General features: G+C 50.5%; 2 protein-coding genes across 6 annotated transcripts in view; one reads left to right on the top strand and one right to left on the bottom strand.

Annotated features, from left to right (window-relative positions):
• The window catches only part of G3BP1 (G3BP stress granule assembly factor 1), a 23,679-nt gene extending 9,912 nt beyond the window's left edge, over positions 1 to 13,767 (bottom strand). For 2 of the 4 annotated variants that reach the window (XM_077266373.1, XM_077266374.1), the window contains exon 1: positions 13,635 to 13,767. In XM_077266373.1, the coding sequence (XP_077122488.1) occupies positions 13,635 to 13,714 (80 nt within the window). In that variant the 5' untranslated portion in view covers positions 13,715 to 13,767. Of the gene's footprint in view, positions 1 to 4,646; positions 4,856 to 13,634 lie in introns of those variants that run through there. The other 2 variants (XM_077266375.1, XM_077266376.1) reach the window with 2 other exon arrangements.
• Positions 13,744 to 18,933, top strand: part of ATOX1 (antioxidant 1 copper chaperone) — a 24,493-nt gene continuing 19,303 nt past the window's right edge. Inside the window, exon 1 of one of the 2 annotated variants that reach the window (XM_077266377.1) lies at positions 13,744 to 13,879. In XM_077266377.1, the coding sequence (XP_077122492.1) occupies positions 13,874 to 13,879 (6 nt within the window). In that variant the 5' untranslated portion in view covers positions 13,744 to 13,873. Of the gene's footprint in view, positions 13,880 to 14,207; positions 14,224 to 18,933 lie in introns of those variants that run through there. The other variant, XM_077266378.1, reaches the window with a different exon arrangement.

The raw sequence follows: 18,933 nt of genomic DNA, 5'->3' as shown, positions 1-18,933 counted from the left end.
CTGTACGCGATGTCAGACACTCAGTGGGCTCAGCAGGGGCCGTACTGTACGCGATGTCAGACACTCAGTGGGCTCAGCAGGGGCCGTACTGTACGCAATGTCACACTCAGTGGGCTCAGCAGGGGCCGTACTGTACGCGATGTCAGACACTCAGTGGGCTCAGCAGGGGCCGTACTGTACGCGATGTCAGACACTCAGTGGGCTCAGCAGGGGCCGTACTGTACGCGATGTCACTCAGTGGGCTCAGCAGGGGCCGTACTGTACGCAATGTCAGACACTAGGCGCTGTGGTGGAGACTCGTCGGTGGACCCAATGAAGGAGACTATAGTGCGATTTGTTATGTTTTACCTGCGCCTGGGTAGCACACCTGTAAGTTTAACCGCACTGAACCTACATCTATAAGACATGCTTCGGGACTGGAGAACACAAGTAGTAACTAACAGATATGACAGGAGGGGGGCACAGGTGCAAGAATCCAGGGTTTCAGAGAACCTTATCACAAGAATGACCACCCGTACCATGCGCAGGGACAATAGAGAGAAAAAAAACACCCTTGTTGGCAGAGTTATTAGCAGCTCCGGCTGTAACTTGATTTTCAGCTGCTGCTATTTATGGCACCTTGGAATAACTTGTACTCACATTACTAAAGGCAGCTCCTCTATTCATGGCAAGTGCAAAAAGAAGATGCGACGTCAGCATGGAAACCTCAAACATTAGTGCTGGCCGGGCATAGACAGAGGCAGGGACGACCGGGAGAGAAGGAGGAAGTGATCATCGACACACAAGAGCCCGGCAACAAACAGTCACCAAGACAGAGGACAGCTACACATGGGGGCGTCCAAGGCAACGGCAATAACCAGGAAGGGGTAACATCGGGACAGGATACGAGGGCAATTCAATTAAGCCACCTTCAGTACTGAGTCGCTGTCCCCGGTCCCCTGAGCAGAGGCCTAAAGCCCCCTATACATGATCAATCGGCCGACCGCTACCAGTCCCAAATCTCCCTTGAGAGCGTTGCTACCAGACTCCTTTACCAGTGGCTCCTCTGCCAATAAAGAAAAGGAGTGGCTCTGAAATTCAGGAGGCTGGATCCTTCTACCCCCCCCCCCATCATCATCAGTGGTGGAGAGAGCCAGGGGGACCCCGTACATAACAGACTGTCAATCCAAATACTGTACAAGGGGAGTCACACAACGTCTCCAACACGTACTGGGGCCTCCAGTAACCGCTCCGCACGGACGGACCCAGTGTAAAAGCAGACAGGACGGCATCTACCAGCACAAAACTGTTCAGGGCATCTACCGGAATGGCTGAATTCACACTTTGGGGAGTCTACACCGATCTACAGTTTTCACAGTCTGAGATGCGGTGATGTTGTGGAATATACGACCCCTTTCTGAGGTTAGGACCACGTTCGTAATAGAATCTCCCTTGTTCCAAATCTAGAGTTAATGATGCTACCAGCGGCTTCCTGACTAGTTGTACGATTGATACATATGGGACCATCGTGGTGCCGGCAAAGACCTGATAGTGCTACAAGGCAGATGGTAACACAGCCGTCAGCATGCGGCACGATGCAAGCCAGGACTCTGCCGGGGTCCCTGTACCACCCATCCAGGCTTATAGTAGGGGCTACCAACAGGGTGACGCTGAGGTTTCCTTTGTTTTGAGGACCATGTTGTTGCACGACGTAGTGTTACTATTGCCAAAAAGTGGCATCATTGCCGGCTGAGCACATGAACATCAGGGCAGACTGGTCAATGATGTTCATAGACAGCAGGGTGGGACCAATCTGGGGGAGAAAGTCCACGTACCCTCCCCATACAATTAGTAGAACAGACAGAATCCAAAATCATAGACCACAGTGGTCATACACCAAAACAGCTGTTCCCCCTCACACGTGGTCACGGACATGAGACATGCATGATCCTTCTATACCCTTCCAACACCTGGGTGACACCATCTTGAGGTGCTCATATCAGAAGCGTCTGACAGATGGAGGACATGACCACAACCACTTAATAGCGGTGTGATTACTGCTCTACAGACTGCATATAGCGAACCCCAACCTGTAGAGCCTCGTATCTGGTGGGCCGTTTAGTAGAAGCCACTGACTAGACCACCTGGCCACCGCTGATCTGGTACCCATTCCTACAAAATGTACCCCAGCACAGACATACTGAAGGAAGAGATAGATTAGGTGCCCATTTGTCACCACAACATATTCATTTCTGACTCTTAAATACACATTTATCACATCTCCACTAGATGGGTGGGAAATGTGATCCCTGGGGAAACAAAACGGAGGTCCCCAGGCCCACTGCTCCTCATCACTGCAGTACATCGAGACCTCAATGGTGCGGTGGTTGAGTGTGTGACCGCTGTTGTAGTCGCCACGTATGGCACTGACACCGCACTGTATGCCGCCACCTCTGGCACTACCACACAGGCCTAAAGGATGGACGTATGTTTGAGCTGCGCCATGCACAGATGCTCATGTAGAGCCTCCATCTTGAAATCAGTGGGGGCCATGTAGTGGGACTACCCGACGATCGGTAAAACATTGCTGTAATGGGCCATTTCCAGAAGTCCCTATGCAATGGATAGGGGATAACATACCATTTTTTTTTTTTTAAAGACTATCCCCTTAACATACATTTAGAAGGGGCAAATTCAGGCTGTTATCGATACCGGCACTGCTGCCGCCACTCGGGCCTAGAAATACAAGCAGCCGCACACTCTGGTCCCAAGTGCCGGGTATTGAGGAGAGTTTCTTGCATTGAACACGCAAGTGTGACCCCGGCCTTAGTCTGTCACTGCAGATTTGGGACACAGAGGTACGCACCGACGTGGCAGTGGGCTTTATACATTGATCAAAATCTTGAATGGGCTTGTCCACAGGGCTGTCATAGAAGGTTTGGCTTACCGACTCCACAGCCCTGGCCAGGAGTATGCAGATCTCATAACTGGTCACTTGACAGTCGTTCCCAGTGCAAACCCACAGGATTCACAAGTCTGCAGGAACACGGAGCGACTGCAGACTTGTCATTTTAGACTGCACAACACAGATTTAACCTATTGAGAATTTTGAGAACAAACAGTCGAGAAGGAGAAAAGGGACAGATTTCGGCAATAATAATATTATGTTTCTTATTTTCATGTGGACTTTATTTATGAAATAATAAAAATTTAAACAAGATACACTTTAATATCTCATTTACATATTGAGGAAAACATGGATTTCTCTGGAATAAGATTGGATCGCAGCTTCCCGTGACCCCATATACACGAGGGTCGATCCTACTGACAGATTCCCTTTAATCTCAGATCATTGTGTAATAACTGGCTGTGGGGTCCAATTTCTTTTTTCTGCAGTTAGATGAGCATATAATCAGGAACGAGATACGATTATTGGCTCGGTTACATGTGCCATCACTGTGGACGCCCCTTTAAGGATTTGTCATTAGATATTATGTGATTATAAGGGTTTATCCTGGAAAACCCCTTTTAGGCTGCGCTGCCACAATCTGCTTTTCAGGTTGCAGATTTCCTGCACCCATTAAATAAAATAAGTAGTTTCCATCTTCCTCAAAATCTCACCAAAACCTCATAATGGGAACGTAGGCAAATGTAGAGACGACAGGTGCTATAGGGAGTAACTGACTGATCACGGGGGAGGGGGTCAGACCGCCAGCGATCTCAAGAATTATTCTGCGGAGCCTGATCGTGGAGTGGCAGTGCGCTTGTTGGACATAGACTGTATTGACTCTCGGACCCCCAGTATCTCAGTAGGTTGCCCGCTTTGGGAATAACTCAAGGGGTATCCTCAAAGAATAGAGAATAAATAACGCACTGATTGCTAGGGGTCTTACACCGAGTCCCGCAGAGTTCGACCACGCTCCATTCATTCTTAATGGGACCACCAAACATAACAGAGCAACGCGGTCGGCCGGTCCAAGAATGAACGAAGCGGCGGTGCGTCACATGGGAAAGGTATGGGGGGTCCTTATTCATGGGATAGGGGTTAACTTCCCTAGTTTAAGAATACCCCTTTCTAGGAAAAAAAAAAAAAGTTATTGCCAGTAAATTAGTAATATTTCTGGGCGTCCGCCACACCCCTGATCAGGTCCTGCCAATAATCTCAGTTTTCTGCTTCGATCCCTTAACAGAAAAGTGGAAAAACAGAGCTGAGATGTGAACAAGGGCCAATAAAAGTGTCACTGACTGAGCCAAATGGGCCACCGTACTGCAGCGCTATGCCTGGCCTGTACCAATCTCTCCCAGAAAATGGGGGGAGTGGGAGAAACCATTTACAGCACACAGGGTCTGCGGCAGGAGAGCGGGCAGCACAAGCCACGAGACTTATGGAGACCCAGTCACTTCCCGGAAAGACTTTGTTCTCTGTTATCAGCCACCTTAGCCGAGGCCTTGGGAGCGATAATTTGACGCGCGACCACGAGTGACACAAAAGCCGAGCTGCGCGGATACGAGGAAGTGGCCACAGAACTCACGGCGAGGCGCGCCGGGGATCATGGCGTAGGCCGCGACGCTCAAGGAGAAAGAGGATGCGGCCCGGTTTTAAGCGGCGGGAACGACAAATCGCTCCTGCTGCTAACGGGAACATACGGGACCCGGAGCGGGCTCACCTGCTGAACGTCCGGCTTGGGGCGGGCTCTGCGCTCCGATACAGCCTTGGTTTACTTCACACCGCGTCGGCTCAAGCAACGGCGTGCTCAGCTGCCGGCTACATATACCAAGTGTGCAACCTAACCCGCGACTCAGCGTTATCCAATCGCTGGGAGCGACTCTACAGCTCTAAAAGCCGATTGGTTACCAGCCATAAAGTGGGCGAGGTAATTACATGACTGACCTGTTCGCTAGCTAATAAGATTCCACACTGGTTTCCGTGAATGCCGACACGCAGCCTATAGCAATGCAGGATACATAATGATGGGCGGGACATGAGCAGAGGCCTTGTAACAAAGGAAAGAGCTGGGCCGTGATTGGCGTAAATTACCCGGAGCTAGTGTGGTTGTGGGGAAGTAGCGTGCCCCTGTGATATTGGGCGGGAAACCCTGGACGGCCATAAAGAGAGGCGGGAAAAAAAGGAACAGTAGACCAATAAAAAAAGAGAGAGTCATTTGATTGACAGGAGAGTAAAAAAAAGAAAGGTTCTTAAAGAGAAAGTGTCCCATTCCTGGGCAGCCGGCAGCCGGCAGTTAGGCCTTCCCATGTGGTGGGAGAGTCACGTCTCCTCGGGAAAATGGAGGACGCGGACAGGTTACGGGTTTCCCACCCACGTCTGTCAATCACTTTACTATATCGTGCTGGGAACAGGAAAAAAGGCAAAATGGAGAAAAATAATAACAACAATCTTTTTATTTTATTTTTCTCAGCCTTTATTTTGCGGTAAAAATGACCCCACAATATAATCCTCCTGGGCGGTCCGATGACATAACTGGCGGAACTCTGCTTATTACAGTCCTATATTAATATCATTATTTCCTTCGTTGCCTGGTGTCGCCCCGTAACAGCGGCGTTGTCCTGTCGATGGCGCTGTGCGGGGGCTTTGTCTCCAGACCTCTTTATTGGGGTCATTTTTGGATACGTATGTCGATCTATTTTTATTGCATTTTTTTGGGGGGTGCGATGGACGAAAAAAAAAAATAGCGCAATTCTAACATTTCCATTTTTTTTCAATAAAATATATAAAATACAAATATATATATTTTTGTATTAAATTTTTTGGGGGATATATTTTTGAGATATATAGATATATATATATATATATACTAGATGGTGGCCCGATTCTAACGCATCAGGTATTCTAGAATATGTATGTCCACGTATATTGCCCAGCCACGTAGTATATTGCCCAGCCACGTAGTATATTGCCCAGCCACGTAGTATATTGCCCAGCCACGTAGTATATTGCACAGCCACGTAGTATATTGCCCAGCCACGTAGTATATTGGTCAGCCACGTAGTATATTGGTCAGCCACGTAGTATATATGCCAGCCACGTACTATACAGCACAGAGCCACGTAGTATATTGGTCAGCCACGTAGTATATTGCCCAGTCACGTAGTATATTGCCCAGTCACGTAGTATATTGCCCAGTCACGTAGTATATTGCCCAGCCACGTAGTATATTGCCCAGTCACGTATATTGCCCAGTCACGTAGTATATTGCCCAGTCACGTAGTGTATTGCCCAGCCACTTAGTATATTGCCCAGCCACGTAGTATATTGGTCAGCCACGTAGTATATTGCCCAGTCACGTAGTATATTGCCCAGTCACGTAGTATATTGCCCAGTTACGTAGTATATTGCCCAGTCACGTAGTATATTGCCCAGCCACGTAGTATATTGCCCAGTCACGTATATTGCCCAGTCACGTAGTATATTGCCCAGTCACGTAGTGTATTGCCCAGCCACTTAGTATATTGCCCAGCCACGTAGTATATTGGTCAGCCACGTAGTATATTGCCCAGTCACGTAGTATATTGCCCAGCCACGTAGTATATTGCCCAGTCACGTAGTGTATTGCCCAGCCACTTAGTATATTGCCCAGCCACGTAGTATATTGGTCAGCCACGTAGTATATTGCACAGCCACGTAGTATATTGCCCAGCCACTTAGTATATTGGTCAGCCACGTAGTATATATGCCAGCCACGTACTATACAGCACAGAGCCACGTAGTATATTGGTCAGCCACGTAGTATATTGCCCAGCCACATAGTATATTGCCCAGTCACGTAGTATATTGCCCAGTCACGTAGTATATTGCCCAGTCACGTAGTATATTGCCCAGCCACGTAGTATATTGCCCAGTCACGTAGTGTATTGCCCAGCCACTTAGTATATTGCCCAGCCACGTAGTATATTGGTCAGCCACGTAGTATATTGCCCAGTCATGTAGTATATTGCCCAGCCACATAGTATATTGCCCAGCCACGTAGTATATTGCCCAGCCACGTAGTATATTGCCCAGCCATGTAGTATATTGCCCAGCCATGTAGTATATTGCCCAGCCACATAGTATATTGCCCAGCCACGTAGTATATTTCCCAGCCACGTAGTATATTGCCCAGTGACGTAGTATAGAGCACAGAGCCACGTAGTATATTGCCCAGTCACATAGTACACGGTGTTCCAAAATATTATGCAAATTGGATTTAAGTGTCATAAAGATTTAATTGTTTTGTTTTTCAAATAAACTCGTGGATGGCATTGTGTCTCAGGGCTCAATGGATCACTGAAATCAATCTTAAACACGTGATAATTAGTTTTCCATGTGATTCTAATTAAAGGAAAACTACTTAAAAATGATGTTCCACATTATTAAGCAGGTCACAGTTTTCAAGTAACATGGGAAAGAAAAAGGATCTTTCTGCTGCCAAAAAGCATCAAATAGTGCAGTGCCTTGGTGAAGGGATGAAAACATTAGAAATTTCCCAAAAACTTAAGAGTGATCATCATACTGTAAGAGTATGTGTCCACGTTCAGGATTGCATCAGGATTTGGTCAGGATTTTTCATCAGTATTTGTAAGCCAAAACCAGGAGTGGAACAATTAGAGGAAAAAGTATAATAGAAACATATGCTCCACTTTTGCATTTATCACCCACTCCTGGTTTTGGCTTACAAATACTGATGAAAAATCCTGACCAAATCCTGATGCAATCCTGAACGTGGACACAAACCTTTAAGAGATCTGTGGCTGTATCTGAGCACAAATGTGTTTGTGCTGATAAAGGCATAATGAGGAAGATTTCTGCCAGGCAAGTTCATTGGATTAAGAGAGCAGATGCTAAAATACCATTACAAAGCAGCAAACAGATATTTGAAGCTGCTGGTGCCTCTGGAGTCCATTGAACCTCAAGGTGTAGGCTCCTTCAAAGGCTTGCTGTGGTGCATAAACCTACTATTCGGCCACCCTTAAACAGTGTTCACAAGCAGAAATGGTTGCATTGGGCCCACACATACATGAAGACTAATTTCAAACAGTCTTGTTTACTGATGAGTGTCGAGTAACCCTGGATGGTCCAGATGGATGGAGTAGTGGATGGTTGGTGGATGGCAACCATGTCCCAACAAGGCTGCGACGTCAGCAAGGAGGTGGATGAGTCATGTTTGGGCCGGAATGATGGGGAAACAGCTGGTAAGGCCCTTTAAGGTTCCTGAAGGTGTGAAAATGACCTGCAAAGCATATAGAGTTTCTGGCTGACAACTTTCCTCCATGGTATAAAAAGCAGAAACATGCCTTCAGGAGCAAAATCATCTTCATGCTGACAATGCCCCATCTCATGCTGCAAAGAAAACCTCTGAGTCATTGGCTGCTATGGGCATAAAAGGAGATAAACTCACGGTGTGGCCACCATCTGCCCCTGACCTCAACCCTATAGAGAACCTTTGGAGAATCATCAAGCAAAAGATCTATGAGGGTGGGAGGCAGATCACATCCAAACAGCAGCTCTGGGGGGCAAAGAAATACAAGCAGAAACGCTCCAAAAACTCACAAGTTTAATGGATGCAAGAATTGTGAAGATGATATCAAAGAAGGGTCCTATGTTAACATGTAACTTGGCCTGTTAGGATGTTTTGGAGTTAAATAGCTTTTTTGTTCAGTGAATGTGACCTCCTAATGCTGCAAATTCCACAAATGAGCATTTTCAGTTCTTTAAAATATATCAAATGTTTAGAAATACTACTGTGCCTAATAATTTGGAACAGTGCATTGTGAGTTTTTATTCATTTTGGAGATTATACTGTTATCATTGGGAGGTTTCTTCAATAAAATTCGATGTATAATCTAACGGGTGATGACTTTTATTAGACTGACTGTCATTTGCACCGACCATTTAGGAAAATCAGAGAAAAATGTAATTTGCACAATAATTTGGAACATAGTGTATACAGCACAGAGCCACGTAGTATATTGCCCAGCCACGTATGTCACAGGTTAAAAAATAAACATATACTCACCTTCCAGGGCCCCTTGTAGTCCTGTCGTCTACTTCTCGAGCAGGCGCGCAGGACCTGTGATGACATCGCGGTCGCATGACCATGACGTCATGGCAGGTTCTTCTCGCATACCATCCTTGCCACCGGAACCTGCCACTTGCATGGAGCGGTCACCGGAGCGTCGCGAGGAGCGGGGAAGGTGAGTATATAATGATTTTTTATTTTTTTTATTATTTTTAACATTAGATGTTTTTACTATTGAAGCTGCATAGGCAGCATCAATAGTAAAAACTTGGTCACACAGGGTTAGTAGCGGCGGTAACAGAGTGAGTTACCCATGGCATAACGCGGTCCGTTACCGCTGGCATTAACCCTGTGTGAGCGGTGACTGGAGGGGAGTAGGGAGGGACTAATCGGACTGTGGCCGTCGCTGATTGGTCGCAGCAGCCATGACAGGCAGCTGGCAAGACCAATCAGCGACTTGGATTCCATGACAGACAGAGGCCGCGACCAATGAATATCCGTGACAGAAAGAAAGACAGAAAGCCGGAAGTGACCCTTAGACAATTATATAGTAGATATATTTTATTAATAATTTTTTGGGGGGATTAAACATTTGTTGGAATTTTTTATTACATATATATATATAGATGGAGAGATATATATGTAGATAGATAGATATACATATATAATCAAAAATATATCCCCGAAAAATCCCAAAAATGTTTAATCCCCCCAAAAATTAATTATATATATATATATATATATATATATATATATATATATATATATATATATATATCTATATATCTATATCTATATCTATATATATATATATATATAATTGTCTAAGGGTTTTTCCGTCTGTCTGTCTGTCCCGTTGATTCATTCGCTGATTGGTCGAGGCCGCCTGGGCCTCGACCAATCAGCGACGGGCACAGTATCGACGTAGAAATCCCGCGTCTCTGATTGGTCGAGGCCGCCAGGCCTCGATCAATCAGCGACGGGCACAGTATCGACGTAGATGTCATAATGGTTGCCATGGCGACGATGATGTCATAAAGGTTGCCTCGACCAATCAACGACGGGCACAGTCTGCTGCGAATTCTGGAATCATCATTGTCCATATACTATGGGGACATGCATATTCTAGAATACCCGATGCGTTAGAATCGGGCCACAGTCTAGTATATATATATATATATATATATATATATATATATATTTATATTTATATTTATATAATTGTCTAAGGGTTTTTCTGTCTGTCTGTCCCGTTTATTCATTCGCTGATTGGTCGAGGCCGCCTGGGCCTCGACCAATCACCGACGGGCACAGTATCGACGTAGAAATCCCGCGTCTCTGGTCGAGGCCTGGCGGCCTCGACCAATCAATCAGCGACGGGCACAGCATGGCGACGATGATGTCATAATGGAAATCCCGCGTCTCTGATTGGTCGAGGCCTGGCGGCCTCGACCAATCAGCGACGGGCACAGTATCGACGTAGATGTCATAATGGTTGCCATGGCGACGATGATGTCAAAAAGGTTGCCTCGACCAATCAGCGACGGGCACAGTCGGAATCATCATTGTCCATATACTACGGGGACATGCATATTCTAGAATACCCGATGCGTTAGAATCGGGCCACAATCTAGTATATATATATACGGTATATATCTCAAAAATATATCCCCTCAAAAATTAATAATAAAATATATATATTAATTTTCTTCCCCGTAGGGGACTTGAAGCTGTAATCATTTGATTGCTTATTAATGATGAGTGAATGTGCTGGGATAAGGTGTTATCTGAGCACGCTCAGGTGCCGAAATTAAAGGTGATGTCTGGCCTTAGGCTACAAGTCTGCGTTACTCTATGTGACTGCAGACTTGTGACTCCTCGCACTGTGCACACTGTGAGGATCCTCCGGAGCCAGCAGTGGACGCGTGACCGTAATTATGTGCCAACTAGACATGGCCTTACTCAATGCAAGTGTATTGAACGAGGCTGGATACAGTCTAGTCGGACTGTGGCCAGACATATGCAAATATAAAATATAGTTGTGGTGACATGACCGTCCGCTCCTGGCGCCGTAGTCTCCTCATAGCGCGATGTTAGGATTCAGAAGTCTGCAGTCACACAGAGTGACTGCAGACTTTATAGCCTAGCGTCAGACAGCCCCTTTAACAATTGAGGGAATTCAGAAGCTCAGAAAAAGACAGATACATGAGTTACAAACTCAGATTTTTTTTCTGTCAATATGAGCCCACTGAATGATTCTCAGTTAACCTATCCGGCAATAGAGGGAAACGAACACTGCCAAATGTAAAAAAAAAAAAAAAAAAAGAATCTATAAACAACAGTTGAAAGTTGAGGAAAAAAAATAAATAAATAAAAATGAATAAGTAATAAAAATATAGAAAGAAGCGCACATTTGTTATGGTCGTGTGCATGCAAGCCTGATCTGCCCAAAAATTCTTTCACCTGTACAGTAAAATTGGTGAGACAAAAGGGAAAAAAAAAGCTATAATTGCCATTTTTTGGTATCTCCCCCCCCACACACACACACAAAATATGCAATAATTACAAAACAGTCAGAATGTCATATTAACCCCACACTGGCACAAACACAGACTACATCTCATCCTGCGGAAAAAGAGGCCCCCGCACACAACAGCATCAACAGAAAAACGAAAATGTTACAGATCTCAGGAAATGGCCACAAGCGATGGGTTTTTACAAATTTCTGAATTAAAAAAAAAATAATAATTAAAATTCTGGTATCACTGTAATTGTAATGACCTGGGGAATCGTATAATACAGTCACTTTTACCATATTATTTTTGTGCACCCCCTATAGATACGTACCCTGTCTGGCTCTCTAGCTGAGGGGATGGTGACCTCTGCACCCCCTATAGATACGTCCCCTGTCTGCCCCTCTAGCTGGGGGGACGGTGACCTCTGCACCCCCTATAGATACGTCCCGTCTGTCCCTCTAGCTGGGGGGACGGTGACCTCTGCACCCCCTATAGATACGTCCCGTCTGCCCCTCTAGCTGGGGGGTCGGTGACCTCTGCACCCCCTATAGATATGTCCCGTCTGCCCCTCTAGCTGGGGGGACGGTGACCTCTGTACCCACTATAGACACATCCTCTGTCTGCCCCTCTAGCTGGGAGGACGGTGACCTCTGTACCCACTATAGATACATCCCCCGTCTGCCCCTCTAGCTGGGAGGACGGTGACCTCTGCACCCCCTATAGATACATCCCCTGTCTGCCCCTCTAGCTGGGGGGGGACGGTGACCTCTGTACCCACTATAGATACATCCCCTGTCTGCCCCGCTAGCTGGGAGGACGGTGACCTCTGTACCCACTATAGATACATCCCGTCTGCCCCTCTAGCTGGGGGGACGGTGACCTCTGTACCCCCTATAGATACATCCCCTGTCTGCCCCTCTAGCTGGGGGAGACGGTGACCTCTGTAACCACTATAGATACATCCCCTGTCTGCCCCTCTAGCTGGGAGGACGGTGACCTCTGTACCCACTATAGATACATCCCGTCTGCCCCTCTAGCTGGGAGGACGGTGACCTCTGCACCCCCTATAGATACATCCCCTGTCTGCCCCGCTAGCTGGGAAGACGGTGACCTCTGTACCCACTATAGATACATCCCCTGTCTGCCCCTCTAGCTGGGAGGACGGTGACCTCTGTACCCACTATAGATACATCCCCTGTCTGCCCCTCTAGCTGGGGGGACGGTGACCTCTGTACCCACTATAGATACATCCTCTGTCTACCCCTCTAGCTGGGGGGGACGGTGACCTCTGTACCCACTATAGATACATCCCGTCTGCCCCTCTAGCTGGGAGGACGGTGACCTCTGACTGTACCCCCTATAGATACAACCCCTGTCTGCCCCTCTAGCTGGGAGGACGGTGACCTCTGACTGCACCCCCTATAGATACGTCCCGTCTGCCCCTCTAGCTGGGGGGACGGTGACCTCTGCACCCCCTATAGACACGTCCCCTGTCTGCCCCTCTAGCTGGGGGGACAGTGACCTCTGTACCCCCTATAGATACGTCCCCTGTCTGCCCCTCTTGCTGGGGGGACGGTGACCACTGCACCCCCTATAGATACGTCCCCTGTCTGCCCCTCTAGCTGGGGGGACGGTGACCTCTGTACCCCCTATAGATACATCCCATCTGCCCCTTTAGCTGGGGGGACGGTGACCTCTGCACCCCCTATAGATACATCCCCTGTCTGCCCCTCTAGCTGGGGGGACGGTGACCTCTGCACCCCCTATAGATACATCCCCTGTCTGCCCCTCTAGCTGGGGGGACGGTGACCTCTGCACCCCCTATATATACGTCCCCTATCTGGCCCTCTAGCTGGGGGGACGGTGACCTCTGCACCCCCTATAGATACATCCCCTGTCTGCCCCTCTAGCTGGGGGGACGGTGACCTCTGCACCCCCCATAGATACGTCCCCTGTCCCCACAGCTCGGTGTCGGTGCCCGGCGGGGAGGCGGACATACTGTTACAGCAGGGTTAGATTAGCCACAACAAAACAGGAAGAGGCGCCATGTGCTGGGTTGTGCTGTGACAGCGGCCATGGCTCCAGCAGGACTTTATTAGTAGGAGGCGGAGGAGCGGGTACGTACTTTGTGCCGGGTTCTCCCATGATGAGAACTGTGTTGTCCTCACTTTGACCATGCACACCAGAAGATGGCAGCAGCATCATGTCCTGTGTGCGGCTTCCCCAGCAGCAGGCCTGGAGAGAAAGGGAGAGCTGCTCCTCCTCTGGGGAGACAGGAAGAAGCAGGGCCGGGCTTCACCGCGGCTTCCCTTCCAGCAGAAGCGCTGAGCTGTCAGAGAGCCGGAGACCAGCCTGCAGCCGGCCATGCCGGTAAGTCACTCCTCACCGTGCCTGTGTGCAGCCGGCCATGCCGGTAAGTCAGGCTTCTCCATGCCTGTGTGCAGCCGGCCATGCCGGTAAGTCAGCCCTCACCGTGCCTGTGTGCAGCCGGCCATGCCGGTAAGTCAGTCCTCTCCATGCCTGTGTGCAGCCGGCCATGCCGGTAAGTCAGTCCTCTCCATGCCTGTGTGCAGCCGGCCATGCCGGTTAGTCACTCTTCACCGTGCCTGTGTGCAGCCGGCCATGCCGGTAAGTCAGTCTTCTCCATGCCTGTGTGCAGCCGGCCATGCCGGTAAGTCACTCTTCACCGTGCCTGTGTGCAGCCGGCCATGCCGGTAAGTCACTCCTCACCATGCGTGTGTGTAGACTGTAGCAGAGTTAGGCTATGTTCACACTTTGCGGATTCTGCTGTGGATTTTTCCGCAGCGGATTTGATTAAATCCGCAGTGCAAAAAGTACTGCGGATTTATCGCGTTTTTTTGTGCGGTTTCCACTGCGGTTTTAGACACCTGCGGTTTTTTAACATGGAGCAGGTGCCAAACCGCTGCGGATTCCGCACAAAGAATTGACATGCTGCGGAATGTACACCGCTGCGTTTCCGCGCGGTTTTTTTCCGCAGCATGTGTGCAGCGTTTTTTGTTTTCCATAGGTTAACATTGTACTGTACACCACATGGAAAACTGCTGCGGATCTGCAGCGTCCAAAAACGCTGCGGATCCGCAGCAAAAACCGCAAAGTGTGCACATAGCCTTAGGGTAATGCAGTAGGTTTTTCTGCAATCCTACATAAAACAGGTAAGAACTAGTGATGAGGGAACGTGCTGGGATAAGGTGTTATCTGAGCATGCAGCGGTGCTAACAAAATGTTTTTGGCGTGCTCGAAAAATATGTTCGAGTCCCCGCGGCTGTTCGACAGCCACAACACAGGTCAGTTTTTTTAGGCAATATTATAAATGACCAGACGGGTGCAAAATAATTCTCGTTAGCGGGTAGACATTGATTTATCGAGGTATACTCACAGATGTTTGGAGCAGATCTGCTTCGAAATTCTATTTTTCTGAACGCTTTCTACATTTAATTCTATGGTAATTCTGCTTTCCTGCTCACGTGTTTATTTGTATTTATTTATTTTTTTTGAGTATTTTGTTTTTATTTTTTCTGGTGAGATAAAAAAACTTGACAATTCTTTGACGCTCCAACTTGGCACTGTCCAATCAAAAGGCTGCAAAAACCCTTCAGATGAAAAACTCTTTAAAAAAAAAAAAACTTCCCAAAAAGGATGGAGTTTCTGCTTGAATAATTGTCGTTTGTAAACTCCTAACACATAACTCCATGTGATCGTGGCCTCGCCAGGGTGGTACTCGTGAGGTGGCCTTTCTCTCCAGGGTGGTACTCTTGAGGTGGCCTTTCTCTCCAGGGTGGTGCTCGTGAGGTGGCCTTTCTCTCCAGGGTGGTGCTCGTGAGGTGGCCTTTCTCTCCAGGGTGGTGCTCGTGAGGTGGCCTTTCCAGGGTGGTGCTCGTGAGGTGGCCTTTCTCTCCAGGGTGGTGCTCGTGAGGTGGCCTTTCTCTCCAGGGTGGTGCTCGTGAGGTGGCCTTTCTCTCCAGGGTGGTGCTCGTGAGGTGGCCTTTCTCTCCAGGGTGGTGCTCGTGAGGTGGCCTTTCTCTCCAGGGTGGTGCTCGTGAGGTGGCCTTTCTCTCCAGGGTGGTGCTCGTGAGGTGGCCTTTCTCTCCAGGGTGGTGCTCGTGAGGTGGCCTTTCTCTCCAGGGTGGTGCTCGTGAGGTGGCCTTTCTCTCCAGGGTGGTGCTCGTGAGGTGGCCTTTCTCTCCAGGGTGGTGCTCGTGAGGTGGCCTTTCTCTCCAGGGTGGCGCCCGTGAGGTGGCCTTTCTCTCCAGGGTGGCGCCCGTGAGGTGGCCTTTCTCTCCAGGGTGGCGCCCGTGAGGTGGCCTTTCTCTCCAGGGTGGCGCTCGTGAGGTGGCCTTTCTCTCCAGGGTGGCGCTCGTGAGGTGGCCTTTCTCTCCAGGGTGGCGCTCGTGAGGTGGCCTTTCTCTCCAGGGTGGCGCTCGTGAGGTGGCCTTTCTCTCCAGGGTGGTGCTCGTGAGGTGGCCTTTCTCTCCAGGGTGGTGCTCGTGAGGTGGCCTTTCTCTCCAGGGTGGTGCTCGTGAGGTGGCCTTTCTCTCCAGGGTGGTGCTCGTGAGGTGGCCTTTCTCTCCAGGGTGGTGCTCGTGAGGTGGCCTTTCTCTCCAGGGTGGTGCTCGTGAGGTGGCCTTTCTCTCCAGGGTGGTGCTCGTGAGGTGGCCTTTCTCTCCAGGGTGGTGCTCGTGAGGTGGCCTTTCTCTCCAGGGTGGTGCTCGTGAGGTGGCCTTTCTCTCCAGGGTGGTGCTCGTGAGGTGGCCTTTCTCTCCAGGGTGGTGCTCGTGAGGTGGCCTTTCTCTCCAGGGTGGTGCTCGTGAGGTGGCCTTTCTCTCCAGGGTGGTGCTCGTGAGGTGGCCTTTCTCTCCAGGGTGGTGCTCGTGAGGTGGCCTTTCTCTCCAGGGTGGCGCTCGTGAGGTGGCCTTTCTCTCCAGGGTGGCGCTCGTGAGGTGGCCTTTCTCTCCAGGGTGGCGCTCGTGAGGTGGCCTTTCTCTCCAGGGTGGCGCCCGTGAGGTGGCCTTTCTCTCCAGGGTGGCGCCCGTGAGGTGGCCTTTCTCTCCAGGGTGGCGCCCGTGAGGTGGCCTTTCTCTCCAGGGTGGCGCCCGTGAGGTGGCCTTTCTCTCCAGGGTGGCGCCCGTGAGGTGGCCTTTCTCTCCAGGGTGGCGCCCGTGAGGTGGCCTTTCTCTCCAGGGTGGCGCTCGTGAGGTGGCCTTTCTCTCCAGGGTGGCGCTCGTGAGGTGGCCTTTCTCTCCAGGGTGGCGCTCGTGAGGTGGCCTTTCTCTCCAGGGTGGCGCTCGTGAGGTGGCCTTTCTCTCCAGGGTGGCGCTCGTGAGGTGGCCTTTCTCTCCAGGGTGGCGCTCGTGAGGTGGCCTTTCTCTCCAGGGTGGCGCTCGTGAGGTGGCCTTTCTCTCCAGGGTGGCGCTCGTGAGGTGGCCTTTCTCTCCAGGGTGGCGCTCGTGAGGTGGCCTTTCTCTCCAGGGTGGCGCTCGTGAGGTGGCCTTTCTCTCCAGGGTGGCGCCCGTGAGGTGGCCTTTCTCTCCAGGGTGGCGCCCGTGAGGTGGCCTTTCTCTCCAGGGTGGCGCCCGTGAGGTGGCCTTTCTCTCCAGGGTGGCGCCCGTGAGGTGGCCTTTCTCTCCAGGGTGGCGCCCGTGAGGTGGCCTTTCTCTCCAGGGTGGCGCCCGTGAGGTGGCCTTTCTCTCCAGGGTGGCGCCCGTGAGGTGGCCTTTCTCTCCAGGGTGGCGCCCGTGAGGTGGCCTTTCTCTCCAGGGTGGCGCCCGTGAGGTGGCCTTTCTCTCCAGGGTGGCGCCCGTGAGGTGGCCTTTCTCTCCAGGGTGGCGCTCGTGAGGTGGCCTTTCTCTCCAGGGTGGCGCTCGTGAGGTGGCCTTTCTCTCCAGGGTGGCGCTCGTGAGGTGGCCTTTCTCTCCAGGGTGGCGCTCGTGAGGTGGCCTTTCTCTCCAGGGTGGCGCTCGTGAGGTGGCCTTTCTCTCCAGGGTGGCGCTCGTGAGGTGGCCTTTCTCTCCAGGGTGGTGCTCGTGAGGTGGCCTTTCTCTCCAGGGTGGTGCTCGTGAGGTGGCCTCTCTCTCTTCAGGGTGGTGCTCGCGAGGTGGCCTCTCTCTCCAGGGTGGTGCTGGTGAGGTGGTCTCTCTCTCTCTCTCTCTCTCTCTCTCTCTCTCTCTCTCTCTCTCTCTCTCTCTCTCTCTCTCTCTCTCTCTCTCTCTCTCTCTCCCTCTCTCTCTCTCTCTCTCTCGGGTGGTGCTGGTGAGGTGGTCTCTCTCTCTCTCTCGGGTGGTGCTGGTGAGGTGGCCTCTCTCTCTCTCGGGTGGTGCTGGTGAGGTGGCCTCTCTCTCTCTCTCTCTCTCTCTCTCGGGTGGTGCTGGTGAGGTGGCCTCTCTCTCTCTCTCTCTGTATCCAGGGTGGTGCTGGTGAGGTGGCCTCTCTCTCTCTCTCTCCAGGGTGGTGCTGGTGAGGTGGTCTCTCTCTCTCTCACTCACTCACTCACTCTCTCACTCTCTCTCTCTCTCCAGAGTGGTGCTGGTGAGGTGGTCTCTCTCTCTCTCTCTCTCTCTCTCTCTCTCTCTCTCTCTCTCTCTCTCTCTCTCTCTCTCTCTCTCTCTCTCTCTCTCTCTCTCTCTCTCTCTCTCTCTCTCTCTCTCCAGGGTGGTGCTGGTGAGGTGGTCTCTCTCTCTCTCTCTCTCTCTCTCCTCTCTCTCTCCAGGGTGGTGCTGGTGAGGTGTCTCTCTCTCTCTCTCTCTCTCTCCAGGGTGGTGCTGGTGAGGTGGCCTCTCTCTCTCTCTCTCTCTCTCTCTCTCTCTCTCTCTCTCTCTCTCTCTCTCTCTCCAGGGTGGTGCTGGTGAGGTGGTCTCTCTCTCTCTCTCTCTCTCTCTCTCTCTCTCTCTCTCTCTCTCTCTCTCTCTCTCTCTCTCTCTCTCTCTCTCTCTCTCTCTCTCTCTCTCTCTCCAGGGTGGTGCTGGTGAGGTGGCCTCTCTCTCTCTCTCTCTCTCTCTCTCTCTCTCTTCTCTCTCTCTCTCTCTCTCTCTCTCTCTCTCTCTCTCCAGGGTGGTGCTGGTGAGGTGGTCTCTCTCTCTCTCTCTCTCTCTCTCTCTCTCTCTCTCTCTCTCTCTCTCTCTCTCTCTCCAGGGTGGTGCTGGTGAGGTGGCCTCTCTCCCTCTCTCTCTCTCCAGGGTGGTGCTGGTGAGGTGGCCTCTCTCCCTCTCTCTCTCTCCAGGGTGGTGCTGGTGAGGTGGCCTCTCTCTCTCCCTCTCTCTCTCTCCAGGGTGGTGCTGGTGAGGTGGCCTCTCTCTCTCTCTCTCTCTCTCTCTCTCCAGGGTGGTGCTGGTGAGGTGGTCTCTCTCTCTCTCTCTCTCTCTCTCTCTCTCTCTCTCTCTCTCTCTCTCTCTCTCTCTCTCTCTCTCTCT

The sequence above is a fragment of the Ranitomeya variabilis genome, chromosome 5 (genome assembly GCF_051348905.1).
Source record: "Ranitomeya variabilis isolate aRanVar5 chromosome 5, aRanVar5.hap1, whole genome shotgun sequence".
NCBI lineage: Eukaryota > Metazoa > Chordata > Amphibia > Anura > Dendrobatidae > Ranitomeya > Ranitomeya variabilis.
Note: the sequence above shows the minus strand (reverse complement) of the source record. Positions and strands in the feature narration are given on the sequence as shown.